The sequence below is a fragment of the Schistocerca serialis genome, chromosome 1 (genome assembly GCF_023864345.2).
Source record: "Schistocerca serialis cubense isolate TAMUIC-IGC-003099 chromosome 1, iqSchSeri2.2, whole genome shotgun sequence".
Taxonomy (NCBI): Eukaryota; Metazoa; Arthropoda; class Insecta; order Orthoptera; family Acrididae; genus Schistocerca; species Schistocerca serialis.
Window position 1 is genome coordinate 826,659,742 of NC_064638.1, and position 19,174 is coordinate 826,678,915.

The following is a 19,174-nucleotide window of genomic DNA, read 5'->3' on the forward strand; positions in this document are numbered from 1 at the left end:
AATATAATTTTGAAGTATCCATTTTTTTAAAAAAATAAAACCTCATTTACACACTTGTCTATACAAAATGTCAGGGTGGTAAACTCCCATCAGATGTCAAAGGTATTGCGCCCGTAAGCCATTTTACAATCTGTCATTTGTACATAAAACGGACTGAAAATTATCTAAAAATCTCTATTTTTTAAATCAGAGCCTGGTTGAAGGATGCATCCTGTATTTGTGCACAGGCATTGTGATGGTTTATCCTGATTTGTGCTGCTGCACAGTGAACTGAATTGCTGGCGAGTGTTTTACGCCATTCATATTCGTAGACTGTATATGCATACAAAGAATTATAAATCAGAGCTCTGTCTTCATCTCATTTATGAGCACTTAAGTCAATGTGAGAGCTTATTAACTGATAACACATGTATTACCCTCTATTATGTTATAAATAAATATTCCCATCCTATCCTACTGCCCCTTTCAATCATAGCACTATTTAGAAAGCTGAATGATGTCAACAGATGATGTACATTTCTCACCAATTTTTATAATTACACTACTATCTTAATGAAATGTTTGTTTATTTATGTATATACACCCTGTGCTTCACTTTTTTTTTAAGGTAACTTTTGCAGTGTTACTTGAAAAATTGCAATCGTAATAACAAATATTTCATACAGTCAACAGCGACTATGATGTCTTTTAAGAAATATTATATGACTGTGAATCCCAACCATGAGAAGTTAATAAAGATAAGATTGATTTTAAAATAAAAAAAGGAGTTTAAAAGAAACAATTCGAATCATGTGTCTAGTGAATGAAAAGAAGAACAAACAAAACTTAGCTTACTGTCCTAACATTTGTGGACGTGGACAATTTTTTACGATGTAAGATGAAATATGATGTCCCAATCCTTTAACTAACACACACACACACACACACACACACACACACACACACACACACACACACACACAAAAGACAGGTTTGCAGTCTATCACAACTTATGTTTAACTTTTCTGTCGAAGAATTAATGAAAGAAGTAAAATGAAATATCAGAAGAAGAATGAAAGTGTAATGGGAAAATATGTAATTGCTAAGGATGTTTGAACACAATTTGGTTAAAAGTAAAAAGACCTGGAAGATGTGGTGAATAGAAAGCAACATTACAAAGGATGACAACAGGAAGTTACTTGCACCATTTAATAAAATGGCACCACTTGCATCAGTTAATTACTAGCTACTCAAAAACAAACTGACTACTATATTGAATTTTAACATATTAAGCTAAGGAACACAACTGCAAAAATCTTCATATTGGTATCACAGACCATAAGGTTTGTTAGCTTCTTGATAGTTTCTAGAAAATTTTCTTTATTAAATGTGCTAGTAAAATAACTGTATGTCACTGCTTATCTGACAAATCTTATTATACTGTATTATGAACGATTAGTAAATACAGTGCCATACTGTTATACATTTATTTTTATTTATGGACAGTATGCAGAAGACCTTATAGTGTGTAACTGGAACACTCTCGTACATATGCAGCACTGTAAGGAAGTCACAATAGATTTTTATATCTGTGAATAGGTGCGAACTGTATCACTATCCTTCCAAATATACATTCACAAGATTCATACCATAGCATCTTATCAGTTAAAATGTGAATTCATAATCATAATCGGACAAAAGGAAGTTTATGAAAAGTATATGACTGAACTGCTTAAAATGTAATTTTTTGTAGATATTTTATTACATACAGCTCTCTTATGAATGATAATCACAGCCATTCATCTGACATTGCAGGCCTCCTGTTGACTCCAACATACAGCATGATACATGCTTATAATGTAACGTGGATCCCACATTTAACAAACCATAATAAAGGTGGGCTTACAGTGAAAATGAGGATCAATATTCATACGCATTACTTAACTTATGAGTACAAGCATTATTACAACATCATTACTGTATATTCTGGCACTTTGTTCGAAATGCTATATACATGTTATAATTTCATAATATACATAGCACAAATAATACAAGAAAACATATACAGTAGATTATCATACAATTGATTTCAGCCTTACCAAATTTTAAGCCATTTTACATACCAGGCCCATATTTTAAAAATACACAGTATTCATTGTGATGGTATATGAAGCATCTTCAATGCATCTTCGACAACTTCAGCCATAATCTTTGGTGTTGATTCTCTTAAGTTTTCATCCATATCAAATGCATCACAATCCATATTTGCTACACATTTAAAAAGCATTTTGTACATATATTTAAAAATCCCAATAACCAATGTTATTGAAAATTTTGTACATTATGTGCAAATATAAGTTTTTAAATGAACAGAAGTTGCTAATATACTTCTGTAAAACATTAGCAACCATATAAATATGTTCTGCCACATATCAGTTCAGCTTACTGTACTCTGCAAAGATGCATAAAACAAAATGTATGCAGCACCAGTTTTCACAGATAATGGTGGCATAACATTTACTTCATGGTCATCAAATTTATACCACTTATTTTTTACATCATTTTTACAATATGCTGTATAATGGCCACCTTCCATAGTTCCATAATGATTTGAGACACCATACAAACTGAAAGTCATGTGTGAATGGTTGTAACTTGATTCATTAAGATACTGTTCCATATCAAGTTTGTCAATGGGAAAATCAACATAGTTTTGTCTTTTCCGACACCAACCGTCGACATAAAACCTGAAATAAGAATGTTCAAAATGAGAATTGGCAAAGCAAGCAAGCAAAGATGAGAAATGATACAAAACAGTGGTACAGAATAATTATCTCATTGTTGCCAATTTTCTTTCTTTCTTCTTTTGTCATAAAGCAAAATGAAAGAGAGAAAGAAAGGAGGAAAAGGTCATGCGCAACTCAATGTAAACACACAGGACAGATGAACACAACCACTAAAGTAGTTTGGATTTCACAGAGAACTGTCAAATCCACAGGCTCTATTTATCTTGACAGTTTACAAACAAAAATCAATGAATCAGCAATTATTTCCATTGTAATTATTTTGTGATCTCATCAAGGCTTTTGATATCCCTATGAAAAGATTAAACTGTTATGGAACAGTATGCACAACAAGACAATGTTTTTGTATCTTGTATGCCTTACAGAAAAAAGTGTGTTTCAGTCCTATGTGGATCACACAGCAATAAGTAGCATTTGAAGTGTGTGGCCAGAAAATGTAATTTTTTTCAGATGATACGAGTACAAGAATGAAAGCAGTACTGGTCACATAGCTGAAAAGGCAGTTAATGAAATATTTGACAAATTCAACAGATTATTCAAAGCAAATGAATTACAATTAAATTTTGACATGATTCAGTGCATACACTTGAGTACTTTTCATAGAACTGCACTAGGTACAGCTCTAACAATGAAACACAAGAAGTAGAAAGTACTTAACATGTTTCTACCAGATCTTTCTCAAAAAATAGTGGAAAGTGTGAAAATAATGCTATGACCACAAACAACTTTTACAATGGCTTCAAGGAGTTTTTTTTTAAATGTGAGTAAAAATGGGAGTCTTATACATGGGTGCACATGTATTTAGCACCCTGTCAGAAAAAATTTAATGTCTTATGGGTAATGTGATGGCATTAAAGACTGAACTGTAGAACTTAACTTTTGGACAAACTGCTACTCCAACAAAGAGAACCTTCAAAAAAATTATAAGTAATATTTTAGATACAAAGGGTGTTCAAAAAGTTCTACAAAGTCATCTCAAATTTGTTTTTATTTTTTGCAGCAGGAGAATGAAATTTTTTGTGAACATACTTGGAACATTTAGCTATAAGTTGGTATATAAAAGTATTTTCTTTTATTTACAGGTGAGCCATAATGGACCATGAAGTAGATGTCAGGTTGCAACAATGGTCGGTGATGGAGTTCCATTTCAAAACCGGCGATGACTCTGCCACACTGATTCAGAGGAAGTTGCGCTCTGTTTATGGGGAGGACACAGTGGATCACAGCAGTATCCAGCAGTGGTTGCAGAGGTTTACAGAAGGTGATTTCTCTCTACTGGACAATCCACGATGCGGCAGACCATCAACGGCAGTGAGTGATGTGGATAAGGAGACCATTGATCAAATCATCCAAAATGACAGATGTGTGATGACACGGCAGCTTACTGAAATTGACTTGTTTGTCATTGGGTAGTGTGGTATCACTGGTACAGTAACTAGGGTACAGAAAAATTTGTGCACGCTGGGTGCCATAATCATTGACAAGAGAAATGAAAAAGATGAGGAATAATGTGTGCGAGAGTCTCATGAAGACCTTTACTGAAGAGTGGAAACAGCGTTTTGATGGCGTCATTACCCAGGATGAAACATGGTTGTTTTTGTCCGAACCTGAGAGCAAAACCCAATCCATGGAGTGGCGTCATCTGGGTTCCCCTTGGAAGAAGCAACCAAGACTTTCATGAACCACAGGCCGAAAGGTGATGGCCTCCTTCTTCTGGGATCAGTGTGATGTCATTTCCATTGACTTTTTGGAACCTGGCTCCACAATTTGCTGGGACCGTTCCTGTTTGTCAATGAACAAGCTGTGATGCGCCATCAAGACCCACAGACCACAGCATCAGGGTCAGTTCATCAGACTACACCATGACAATGCCAAACCTGATACAGCCCTAGGAGAAAATCAGGAAAACTGTTCCTCATCCTTCCTACTGTCCAGACTTGGCTCCATCTAATTTTTACCTCTTTGGTTGTCTGAAGGCCCACCTGTGCGATAAAACATTTGATAGTGAGAAAGACCTTATTTGCTGGGTCAAGTGATGGTGTAAAAGTCAATCCCCAGAATTTTATCATGGAAAGAATGTTGGGCCAGATATGTCACAGCTGACGGAGGCAACACTGAGTAGGCTTGATGTATAGCTAAATGTTCTAAGTATGCTTACAAAAAAAAAAAAAAATCATTCTCCTCCTGCAAAAAATAAAAAAATCAGAGACAACCATGGAAAACTTTTACTTTCCGACTGAGAAACCAAATAGCAGTTTTCGTAGCTCTAGCTTCAAAATTCCCTTAAGAGCAACATACTTTCAAAAAGCCTTTCATACCCAATTTAAACTCCTTAGGAGTAGAATTTCGGACAACCTCTTCCTAAATGATTCCTACTGAATAAGATTCACACACTCTACAAACTTCAAGTTTCTATCCTCAAGTGGTTTGGGTTGGGCAATGATGAGTCAGTGAACCAATCTGACCCTATTTCACCCTCTTAAGGGTTGAATTTCCAAAAACAGTGAAACAAGTATTTTTTCCATCTCCAAACGAGAAGCCAAATATCAATTTTCAAAGATTTAGCTTTAAAAATGCTTTCACAATGAAATGCTTTCGTAAAATCTTTTCACCCCCACAGGCTTAATTTGACTAAACAGACACACTAAAAAACACCTCCATCCCCCTACTTCACCCCCTTAGAATTAGAATTTCAAAAAATTCCTTCTCAAATGATGCCTACAGTACAAGATCCACACTTTCTCCAAATTTCATTTTTGCATCCTTAGAATTTTGGGCTGGGCGATGATGAGTGAGTGAGTGAGTCAGTCAGAACATTACCTTTTTATATATATATATATGTGTGTGTGTGTTCAATGGTACGTACAGACATTTGTTTGATGGCGCACTGGGTCATGCAAAGAATTTTCATGTGTGTATTACACTCTAAGACAATGCAAAACCTAAGTTTTAAAGCCTTCACCCGGTACCCTACACCGTTTACGACGAAGTTGCTTCTGAACTCAACAGTTTAGAACAAATTGACATTTTGTAACCAGTTTTTGCAAGTTAGTGGGTATCTCCCATTGTGATCACAAAAAAGCGAACATGAAGATCAGACTTTTTGCTGACTTTAAAGCCACTGTTAACACTCAAATAGTGACTGATTCCTCGTCGTTTACAGGAATTGATGAATCTGCGGATTGTCTAGCAGGTGGACGACTCTTTTCAAAATTTTTTTTGCCAAAAACTCATCTTCAACTTCCCCTGAATGAGGAAACTAAACAAGTTATGGTGACTAACATGCCTTCACTTAGGAAGTCCCTCACTGCTGCAATATTTCAATGCTTTCTTGACCATGTGACATCAAAAGTTCCGTCCTGTTCAAATTGTTTAGATGATGATATTGTATCCAAGCAAACACCGGAACAGCATCTCAAAAATTTGAGCAGACACAGAGCTCAAGTGTAATTTACCGAAAAGTTCAATTTTAAAACTGAAATTGAATGCTTGGGACATGTTACTGACACCCACGATGCTTGTTCCTCAATCAAGCATTTAGAGGCCATACGGATATTATCTTATCTTACAAATGTACGAGAACTCCAAACTGTTCTCAGAAAAGAGAAATACTACATCAAAGTCATTTCAAATTGAGCACAAGTAGCCACTCTTTGCATCACCTATGGCATAAAAATGCTCCTTTTGAATTGACTGGATAATGCAAAATATCTTTTCAGAAATTGGAACATGCATTACTGGTTTGTTCTTGTTTATGCATTTTGATCCACAAAACCAGTGGTTCTTGCAGTTGAAAACTCTTCATGTGGAACAGGGCAGTTTTATCTCACAAGGTTGGCAATACAGAATTTCCTGTAGCATTTGCATCTAAGACACTTAACAAGGTCACAGTCAACCACAGTCAGCTGTAAAAGGAAGCTTTAGCCATAATTTATGATGTCACAAAATTTAATCAATATTTGTACGATAGAAAATTTTTTCTTGTGACAGATCACAAACTGCAAACTGCTCTTTTTCATCTGTACCTGATCATACAGCACAAAAGTTGCAACATTAGTTACCTAGTACTTTCCAGTTATTAACATGAAATTCTTTATCGCCCCATGTCACAGCGTGTAATGCAGAAGCTCTGTTTCACTTACCTATGGGGAAACAATCTAGATTTCGACATACCAGAAGTTTCTTGTCTTCAAACTGATCATTCTTATTTGCAAGCACTGCAAGCTTTTGCCAGTGATTCTCAGCGCATCACAGAGGCTACTGAACCTTAATAATTACGATTGATCAAGTACTGCATTTGGATACAGTGGAGTCACAATCCAAAAATCAATCTCACAAGGAACCCCATGAGTGCGAGTTCACAAAACGCCAATGATGTTTATGTCATTCGATGCCCCGCGTATTGTCTACTGAGCAGCCACAATATTGGCTGCTAATTGCAACAGAGGGTGGGATTGGAGGTATATAATGGAGAACACAGCATGAGGGTAAGGAGCATAGTTGCACTGCTTAGTTGACAAGTGCCTCACAGCAATGCTACAGAGTTAATGGTGCTGATACAAAGCATGGCAATGACAATGATAAACAAGGCAAAACTGCAAACTGAGGGTGTTCTATGGCTACACGGATGACACGTTCGTGATTTGGCCACATGGTGAAGAAAATCTACAAGAATTTCTTAAAAACCTCAACAGCATACATGACAATATTAAATTCACCATGGAGGTGGAAGAAAACAGATGTCTGCCTTTCCTCATCATAATAAAGAAGAAGACTTACGGCACCCCAAGCCATTCTGTGTACAGGAAGAAGACACACACTGACCTGTACTTTAAAGTCAGCAGCTGCAACAATCCACAACAAAGCAAATCCGTGCTCACCACCTCGGTGTGCACAAGACGAGAGATATGCGACAATGAGAGTCTACCTGCCAAACTGCAGCACTTGAGAAAGACCTTTTGCAAGAATGGTTATTGTGAGTCGCAGATAAGATGCATATTAGAAAAGAGCAACATTAAAACTATCTTTCGCTGATTGGCCAAATCAAGAATATGCTACGCTCAGTGAAGGATAACCTAGGAATACAGGCACTAGGAGTCTAAAGCATCAGCTGCACATGTCGCAAACAGTATGTTGGCCAGACCAAGCGATGCATATCGCAGTGCTACTCAGCTCACATAAGGAGCATTCACCTTGGCCAAACAGAGAAATCTGCAGTGGCAGAACACTGTCTCAAGGAAAATCATATGTTTGATTTTGAACAAACAAAGCTGCTGTGCAGGGTGAACGGGTTTTGGGAGTCAATCTTTGAAGAGGCTGTGGAAAAACGAGTTCATGACCAGAGGAGCCTGTGGTCCAGTGGCTATAAAGAACTTGACAGGACATGAACTCAACACTTCACCTGTAGATGACAAATAGGAAGCTTGTTGAAACGTTACCACAGGACGACGCCTTGACTCAGCTGATGACCCGAGAAGACTCGATGCCATGACTTGGCTAATAAACTGAGAAGACTTCATCATTGAGATTCACTAAAAAAGTCTAAATTCGCATATAGCTGACAGTTTTTTCGCACGACATACCGCACACAGGGGCTCTCAATTGATTCTGTATTCACAGAGGTCCAAAAATGTTTTTGATATCATTCCTCATAAGTGGCTTCCAGCTGCATTGCTTTCCTATGGACTATTGTCTCAGTTGTGTGACTGGATTCGTGATTTCCTGTCTGAGAGGTCACTTCTAATACTGTGCGGTGTGTACCCCATTATGACGAAAACTTGATGTGAAATTCAGAGGTTGGTTGGACTGAGGCTAGCTTGTAGTGGCTAAGGTGTGGGTTCGATTCCTGCTGGGGGTACCCGTTTTTAACAGCAAGTAAAGAGCGCAGGACTGGCACTAGATTGGGATTCAAGCTCCGATTCCAATTTTTCTCTAGATTTGGACCCTTCAAGATGATACTGCCTCATTATTTTGGGGTTTCTTCATGATGCCAAACTCCTCCAGGTCCCTATACATGGCGTGATTCTAACTACTAGTTAAAGGGAATTCAATAGTTGACACCTGTTCATGTTGTTGCCAAACAATGATGATATGCGTGGCACAAAACTATTCGTTGTGATACCTCTAGCCAAACATGTGCGCATCTCACTACTGGTAAAGAAAAAATACATATTTCAAGTCTATTTGTGGCAGTAAGACAATAGCAAAAGGTGCCAGGTTTGAACCCTGCCAGGCAAAAATCAATTATGTCACTGTTTCCGATTTCAATACCATGTTGTTGGTGAACATATTTATAATCTGACATCAGATTGTGCTAAGTTAACAATTAACTTAGGTACTGGGTTCTACTCCCTGTCCATCACCACAACTTTACTTCATGGCGTTTCACACTTGTGGTATTACATACTTTTTGTGGTTACTTCTCACGGGCAATATAAGCTTCATGGTGTTCTTGGTGCAGTGCTGAATGTGTAGTCATTTACTTTCTTTTCAGGTTTGGATATTCGGTCTTGCAAACTGATACTGACGAACATTTCGATATGTAATGTAACATTTTGGTAAAGTGTCAAAATACTTAAGTAATGAATTAAATTTAAAATTTTGTGAGCAAAGCACTGAATTAGATTCGAAATTTCAAGACTTGTTCAAAAATATGCACAAGAAATTTGATACTGTTGTAACAAACTTGAACAGTCAATTAAATGTGAATCTCGTGCAGATCAGAACTGCGAGCTCAAGTCTCACAGAGGCATACCATGAGATTTCTGATTAAGTTGGAAGGTTGTCTCAAGATGTAAAAGAGTTGAAAGATACTCAAATGCAAACAAAAATGTCAAATTTGACAAAGCAGTTTAATGATCTTTCCCTTGAGCAAGATCACAAGTGGAGGAAAATCTCACTGCTCAAGGTGAAAAATTACAGTTTTTGATGAATGGATATCCAGATGTAATACGGACGTATATCAGAAAGTAGAGAAAGAAATACATGCCACAATGCAATGGAAGTATTGTCCGAACTGGGAACATCAGGCGAATCTCTTCACAATGAATTCCGTCAAGACACAAAATATTTTTAACAAACAAGTTGCCTAGGTAGTGGCAAGAAGTTGATGACTTAAAGGGGAAATCTGACATATACAAGAGTCACTGCATGTGGCAACATCTCCACTGCCGTTTTTGCATCATAATTTGACGTGGGCAAGAGAAAAATAACGTAACATCACTGCAACATACTGGACCCTGCAGTCTGTGCATAAATTCCCCACTGGAACCTGTGTGGGTGGCAACAACTTTAACTGTGGTGTTTCTGGAAGAAGTGTTACTGAAACATGACCAATTTCAGATTTTTTTCCCTGAAAAGAAATTCCCACACTCCATTATGTTTATAGGACATTTTAGAAGGTGTTCCCTACATCATAGACAGATCGCTAGAAAATACAATTCGTGGTAGCTTATATGCAAGGTGAATCCGCACTGTGGGCCACAGCTGCTGCCAAACAATATCCTACATATGCTTAGTCTGAGCAAGTGTTCTCGGCCAAGTATTGGTCACTGCACTTACGAGCCTGCCTAAAATAGGAAGTTTTCAGTTCTGAAATTTACCGTCTTAAGCACGGAGCCTTCAAAAATATTTTGAACAGTACATTAATAAGACATGATATTGGGATAATCCCATCACACCCAATGATGTGGTCGGGATACTACAAGGCAAATTACTGGTGGACATATTTCAAAAGTTAAATCATGCACCAGAAGATAACACCGAGGGTTTTCAGTCTATCATCAATGAATTAGATTTAATCTATGACAACACGCGACACACAAACTGACACAGTGGTACACCAACAGTGCATTCCTGCACCCATAACAACAACGGCCGGTACGACGCTGTCACAACAGTGTAAAGAGAAATCAGGAGGTGCATAATGGCACCAAATTCCAGCATAGAAACCTAAATAATAGGTTCCACGCTGGTTATCAGAATGGCAGGAACAGACCACACGCAGAGCAGTGGTCATCAAGCAGAAGAATGGTATCCTGTGGAGACCAAACTATCCACAGAATAATATTCCACCAAATGGAAATCACGGCTGGAATCAACTTGCTTCCGAGTCGAGACCACCGAAAGGATGATCACAAACCTTGCAAAATGGGACACTACAGATTTTGGAGTTCATGGATGAGAGGCCCGACAAACAAACAATGCGTCAAACTAAATGTGGTCTCATCGCACTCTGATTGTAGTCGCGGGTATTAATGGGGATGACAGTTCTTGTAATCTGATAAGCATGCTTCATTATAATGATAATCAAGATATCTGTGATGAACTATGTACTAATATGATGCCATGTAGGGAAGTCTGGGTAGATCAGGTACAAGCAGCACTGAGTGGTGTAGTCAGAGGTATTCCAATCGCCATAGTGATTGACACCAGAGCTAATATGAGTGTTATGGCCATTCATTTCTTAAAAAGAATTTTGGAAAGAACTAAGGTTCCGAAACTGCTGGTAAACAATTGTGTCGAGTCGGAACTGTGAAGAGCAGAGGAGCAAGTATTGGTTTTAATAGAATTTGCGAGCAGAGCTGTTGAGTGCACGTTCCTAGTGGTTACGAGTCTAAATTTATCTTGTTTGGTGGGAATGGAGTTTGCAAAATGGAGGAATGTGTGTCAACTTCCAATGTGGCACATGCACCCTATTTGTTAATGAGAAGGAGGTGAAATTGACAGGAGGTGAAATTGACAAGGACCGCCAGGGAAAATTATGCCAGGACCTGTCAATCAAATTAATTGATATAAATGTACTGAGGAAAGACATTCATTTTACCAACACTGATACAGAACCAGTGTCAGTCAATGCAAATCATAATCTACCCGATGTAAACGTAATTTGCACCAAGGCTCAGGAATCTGAATGACTTGACATAAAGCAAAAGAACAAACTTATGCACTTATTGATGATATATGTATATGTTTTTTCTAAGAATCCTGGTATTGTGAAAGGATACATCTATCACATGAATGTTGCTCCCCACCAAACTTATCGTAATCAAACCTATGCCACCCCATGGGCCAGGAGGGAGGTGGTGACACAAGAATTACACAAGATGCTCACTTGGGACATTACTGAGACCTCATGCGCTCTGCCTACTGCAATCTGTTGTTCATCATAGTGAAGCCAGGAGGTGGGGTACACTTAGTTCTCGATGCATGTAACACAAACAAAATCATTGTGATCATATAAGCCAGTCTGGAAGTTCTGAAAGAGTCATTGCAAAAGTTTTCAGGTATGAACTTCCTACTGACGCTCAATCTCTGATCATCGTTCTGGTAGATCCCCTTGACAGAGGAATCTAGGAAATATACTTCTTTTGTCTTCACTGGATGGTTGTACCAATTTAAGGTGCTACTGTTTGGTCTGAATGTCAGATCTGGCATATTTATTACAGCCCTCGACACCGTTCTCGGGTCGGGTTTGTTAGACCGAGTTACTGTTTAGTGGACGACTTGTTAATAGCCACAGCTTCCTGGGAGGAGCACATAAAGCTGTTAAGGCAAGTTTTGCAACAGTTTTCAGAGTCAGGAGTGACTGCGAACTTAGAGAAATCGAAATTCGGCAAACAACAGATCAAGTTTTTAGGACATGTCATATCTATGGCAGGTGTAGAACCTGAGCCAGACAAGATGCAAGATACAGCCAAATGTCCACCGCTAATGTCACAAAAACAGCCGAAAATGTTTCTGGGCATGACATCATTCTTTAGGTGGATCATTCAGAATCAACTCTAAAGCAACCAAGAATTACTGGCTTTCTTAAACAAAAGTTCTCCCTGGTCCTGATCCCCCAGTGCCCGGAAGCTTTTGACAAAACTAAAGTTGTGCCAGGCCATGCCATTTGAAATCATTCACAGTGTTCTCAATACATCAAATCAATTAGTTTGAATTCTTATTTTCAAAACTTTAATTATTCTTCATTTCGTAGTATAAAAATTCAGAAAAAATTAGCATCTGTTTATTATGTTGTTGTGTGAATAAATGAGAATGAGTGAGAGTGTGTATGTGGGACATATGAAAAAATTCAATATTATATTATGTACAACATTACGTAATTGGAACGTGGGAAAGATGTAATTTACCCACACTGCTGATGACACATGTCTAGGGGTGATAGTTTTTGTAAGAAGGCAGCCAGAATATTAGTTTAATGTGCAATTGTTTTCGAAATTATTTTCAAGATTCATTTTATTTCGTTTTGTTTTATTAAACATTGTGTTAGTATTGGCACTTTGGGATAACATAAATTACTTTCTGAACAGTGATTGGCTTAGGCGAGTTTTGCCATGAGAACGATCTCTAAGGATCATTCTGATTAGTCCGTCAGACTGATCAGCCAACGAGAATTAAGTAGTTCTTGCGCACAGCTAGTGAGATATGCTGTGAGTGAGGCAGTATCGGGAGAGTCGCTCGCCAGATTTGGACATGGAAGGACATGTTAAATGTGATGATTCTCATTATGTATAAAATGATATTGAGTTCCTCAAGTTTAATATGTGTGGTGACTAATGCTGATGTAGTATGAACAGTTTGATGAAGGTTTGGAGTTTCGGGAGTATTTTGTTGGGAAGTTAGTCTTGTGTGAACTTTCGGCCTTTATGAAAATTCTGTGTGGTGTATTCTGTATTCAGTTATGGGGTATTTGGTGAGCAGTTCTTTTAAAGAAACCCACTGAAAATGCCCAAATGTAAAACTCATTTATAGTAGCGGATCTGTGACTGTGAGATCGTGCCATCAATCGGGTCGGACTTGAGTAAATTTCTGGCTGCTTTGCATGTGAAACTGGTTGTATGAACTGTGAACAGAGAACTATAGACACGTTAGTTAGGTAAATGCGGACTTGATAGCTCATTTTCATGTGTACTAGAAGCAATAAAAAGGCCTATATACAAATTTTCTGGAAAATTTACTGTGAGAAAAAATACACTATATCACTACCCGAAATCTTGATATATGTGAGATTGCAGGAACTGAAATACTACTGGAGTTTATGCAGACTTTGCAGGATAGATATTAGGCAGCATTTTCTTCAGTACTGCTTTTTCGCCATCTAGTAAGTATCTACACTTGCAGAGTGAAGGGACGTTGAGCAGAAGCCGTACTGAGGTAGGTGGATGTTTATTTTGAACAGTGCGACGAATGATTTTTTTTAACCCGCCCCGCCACAATCAGGTTCGCTAGTAGGGTGTGGACAGTGTGTGAAAGGTCCATGGACTGGTCTCTTAAGAAGTTTCATTACTTTATCTGTGGTTGGCATGTTACAGTGTTCTGCAACCACAAAGCTTTAAGTTTTCCTTTGATCTGTAGGCTACACTACCAGAGGTTAATGTGGTGGGTATTGTTCTTGCAAGAATATGATTTTGAAATTGTTTATATAAAAGCTAGTGAAAACGTTATTGCTGGTGCATTATCCATGTTACCCTATGGCTCGCCCGAGTTTAATGAACTTGTAGAACAGGTGATAGATTACAAAGTGTTGCTTATGAAGGACACTGTTCAGCGATGATATTAGTTACAGATGTGTAAAAACATGAAAGCACTGCAGGATACAGATCCTAAGTGTTCAAAAGTTAAATGGTTTTGGTAATTCAGACAAATCAAAGACTGAGTCAGAATTACACCTTGCATAATGATGTGTTTTTCCACAGGAGAAATACAGACAATGAGTTGTTGTTGTTGTTGTTGTTGTTGTTTGTGTGTGTGTGTGTGTGTGTGTGTGTGTGTGTGTGTGTGTGTGTGTGTAACCCGTGTAAACCACAATCACCTGATATGGTGTACATACATGGCCTGGGGATATTGTTGTAGGATTGAGAAATGTAAATGGAAAATTGCCACATACTTGCCGAGTCTGCACAGAAGAGTGCATCGTTTTTTGCGAGCATGCTGTATGTCAGAAGACTAAACCAACGAACCTATCAAGTAAAATTCCCTTGCATCTGATTCTGACAAGTAACCTGGAGGAATTGCCTCAACTGACATTTCTGGGCCATACCCTCAAGGAAGGGGAGGTGTGAAATACCCAGTTGCGATTCACAGTTTATTTCAAAACATGTCTGTCTACATGTCATGAAGTCTACTGATGCTGCACCAATAGTCAAGAGGTTGACGGATGACTGCTTCCCTCGCTTTGGAACTCCCAATGCAATATTATTCGACAATGCATCAAATTTTACTAGGTGAGTTTGGTGCTCATTTCTGCATAAGCATAAAATCAAACAAATTCTGACTTCACATTTCCATCCTGAAAGTAATTGTGCAGAATGAATTTTCAGAGAATTCAACCATTTTATCAGAACTACACACCACATAAGCAGACAAAGTGAGCTGATTTTGTCACCCCGTCTGAGGATATAATGAACACCTTTCGCATCTTTCCACAGGTCACAAACCAAAAGAAATTATGCTAAACAAAGTCGAGAAAAATGAGTGAATGTCTCTGCTTCCAGTGGCCCTGAGATGTGACGTCTCACGGTGAAGAGAAAAAACTCCATCTCTTGTGTCCTTGAATAGCCAGTGCTGTGACATGCAAGGGAGCATATGATAAAAAACTAGGTCAAACCCAGTGGTTTGACCTATATGAGATGGTGCTACTTACATCTCATCCTAAGCCATCCCTTCTAAAGAAATAGAACAAGCAGTGACAATTATTATACACTGGCCCATACCAAATAATGAAAATTACACACGACGGACACTTCCTCTTTGTGTACCCGAATTCGTTTAAACGCCAAGGACTATAAATTTATGACATTTTTATCTTGTACTTTGCATACGTAAGTATCTCAATATAAAATGACTTGACTTTTTGTCAAATAATGCATGAATGATGGTGCTTGTTGCTCGAAGTACTGAAAGCAAATGATGCTTTTGCAAGCAGTAAACTATTCACTTAAAATGATGTCAGTTCTTATGATAACCTGTGCTATATTTAATGTTGATTCATGTTTTGAGGATTGTGTCCTCCACACACCACTTAGTGCCTTCTGCACTATAAATTTTAGTAATGTAAGTGAATTCAAGCTAATATTTTTATCTTCCCATTTGGCTAATGTGTTCTTTTATGTAATGTAAATGGTAATCTAGAATTTAGTCATTGAGGATATGGATCCTCTCATTACATGTATTACTAGTGAGTGGAACATCACTGTAATCACCTGCATGACGATGACTTTTACGCCTAAAGTGTGTACATTCATAACCAATCATTACATAGACTAATAATCGTTGCAAACATGGACTTAGTGGTAGTCGCTATTCCATAATTTTCTTTGAGACACAGATCTCTCGAACCAAACTATATATAGTAGTTTCAAGTTTCATGAACTGAATACTTCTGTGAAATTAATTCTGAAGTACCTAATTAGTACACCAATTTTAAATTCTATGATCTCTATGTTTACTACAGTGTATTATATAATATGTTTTTCTAAAGTGTATTTGTGTTTATGCTACGAGTATATGTATGTATGAATATTTTGCTATGTCCTGAACATGATGTGGAAAATGAGTTATTGGGTATATGCTGAAAGTGTGTCATGTGAGGTTAATTTATGTTGTACTGCTGTACTGTTGTGTTGGCATTTGTGTTGGCCAGCCTTGTTGTTTTTCTGGCTCTGGTCATTTAGCTTTGCTTTCTGTCATGTTTGGGTTTAGGAGGCTTGGTGTCTCAACCTTTTATCTACATTATCTTATTTGTTAGACCTTGGCCCAATTGCAAGTGTCCGACTGACTGATAAATTCCAAACTTGGAAAATAAAGCTGACTTTAACCTATGCCTTGTCTCTGAAAATCACTAATTACTTGTTAACTGACCATTTGTAATTAATTAGGAACTACAATCTTATGAAAAAGAATCTCAAAAGACTATTGTCATGATACTGGGACTATAGCGCAAATATTATGCACAGTTCCTGTGTACAAGTTATTCACAGATAGTCGTGTGATGAATTATGATGCACACACGCTCCATGAAGTGAAGAAATTCACAAACACTTTGGCAAAGCAAAACTTTCTCACCTCCATGTGAGGCCAACAGACACGAAACAGAAGAATGTGCATAGTAGTAGTGTTTACTCACACCTGCTCGGCCCCAATTGGGTACTGTATTGTGAATCCCTCGGACAATGTAATCTTCGATCTTGCACGTAGTGCACTCTTCACAAACACTGTCACAGAATAAACATGCATGTGACGAAGTTAATAGCATGAGAACTGAAGAGTCACCTGACTGTGCATGGTAGCTGATGGGCACAGCTCAGCTATTATCAGATTATTGTCACGTTGTGTGAATTATTAAATTTAAACCTTTCTGTATGGCAGCAAGAATTTACTTACATGCCATATATGGACACTCCAGCAGTGTGTGTGATGTCATTTTGAAATAAATGTGTGTTTAAGAGACATTTCTGCTCTCTTGAGCACTGCTGTTTGTTTAGCATTAAATGTTTTGAACACTAGTAAATGATGAGCCAGCAGACAGCACATGTAGTACTAACTTACAGACAGTGTACATAACGTGAGTCCATAGTGAAGCGGATAATGATCAAAGTTTTGCATAAACCAGAAAATGGGTCAGGACATAAGTTCAGAACGTCACATTGGCAGTAAAACATGAACGAGTCTTTATCAATCACTGATGCTGGAATTTGACTTTGTTTCATGAAACCTGTCGAGTACTGCGCAAACAGTTTGCAACACTCCGGAGCCTACCAGTGCGCGCCTGCGCTTTCGAGGTTCATGGTTCCTGCACGCTGCTATTTTGCCGACAGTGTACGTGTAGGGGGCTGCCTGCAGTCATCAACCTGAGGAGGTGGCCTGCTCTCTCGCCCTCTTCCCCCTGAGTGCTCTTCCGCTGATGCATGAAATTAAAATTTCAGCGACGAGCCTACATTGAGTTTACGTCATTTAAACAAGAAGATTAGATTAGATGACCATGAGTTAGATCTGTATAAACTCCTTACAATTTGGATATTTTCTTTGACAACCATCGCCAGAAGACCTTGAGTCTTCTTTTCTTTGTATAAATTCATTACTTTTGAACTTTTCTGCATCAAACCTTGTCAGAAGACTATAAGTCAACTTGTCTACACTGTTTTTGTACAACTTCAACCTTTCTTTGGACCATCGCTGACCGTCAATCTATGAAGACATCAAGTCTACTTAGCATTGCATCTAGCCAAATTTCTAGAAAATGGTAATGGTCTGAAGCATGACCATTTCAAAATTCATCCTTCGCAAATTTATGACATGAAATCATTGAAATCGGCTATAACAAGTGAAATCTTTAACTAACCAAGTTGATGTGAAATATCTTATTTGTAAATCATTGTACTTTTATGAAAAATTTTAATCTTTTGAAGTTATCACTCATCTATGGATCTGTGTATTGGTTGTAAAGATACAAATACTCTAAGATTGAATTTGAATTCTATTTTACTGAAATACCTATAAAATACATAATTAATTAAATCAAAATCATCATCTGATTCTACTGTATGTAACAAGATCTGAATTTCTTATGGCATATGTACACTTAACCTCCATACCAACTTATGTACTGAAATACTTTGTGAAATGAAAATATGGCAACCCATTGTACAATGGCTTACACCCTAATGTTGGCCGAAGACTTGAAGGTATTCAGTGTTTTGTATACATTCAAGCCTTAAAGGGGTAATGTATTATTACTTTTTATTTCATCCCATTTTGTATGTGTGAACTGTTTACGAACTAATTCTGTAAATGATGCACCTGTGCTCTTACATTAAGTAAGTATCAACATATAAAACCTCATATCTAATAGCTGGACTAATTTTGTTAATCTGACATTTATACTTCAGATGTTTTATTATCTCTTGTGAGTTTTGTCTTTTGCTGTCTTGCTCTGCAGATGCCATTCAGCTGTGCTCACTGTAAAGATTATTACGTAAATGATAATTAGGATTTTCAAACAATGGAAAATCCAGAATGACACCTAACAATATTATGAAAAGGAAAGTAGCTACTCACCATACAGCGGGGATGCTGAGTCGCAGGTGGCTTCAGTTCCAAGAGGCTGCAACCGTGTGTGTGTGTGTGTGTGTGTGTGTGTGTGTGTGTGAGAGAGAGAGAGAGATAGATACCTATTTTTGACGAAGGCCATACTGGCCGAAAGCTTATTTGTGACAGTCATTTTTTTTGTGCCTATCTGCAACTCAGCATCTCCACTATATGGTGAGCAGCAACTTTCCTTTTCATAGTATAATTTGGAGGAATCACGAGTGGAACAGATGTATCAATGGCACTTTGCTAGTAGATGTTAATGACCAAACACTTTTCGTGCTCAGTCATTGTGTCTTATG

The 19,174-nt window shown here is 37.8% G+C and overlaps 1 protein-coding gene across 1 annotated transcript in view; it reads right to left on the minus strand.

The window, feature by feature from the left end:
* Nucleotides 1-1,719: 1,719 nt before the first annotated feature.
* LOC126484584 (ubiquitin carboxyl-terminal hydrolase 8) overlaps nt 1,720-19,174 on the minus strand; it is a 226,077-nt gene continuing 208,622 nt past the window's right edge. Inside the window, exon 16 of the mRNA XM_050108150.1 lies at nt 1,720-2,726. Within this exon, the coding sequence (XP_049964107.1) occupies nt 2,417-2,726 (310 nt within the window). The 3' untranslated portion in view covers nt 1,720-2,416. The remainder of the gene's footprint in view (nt 2,727-19,174) is intronic.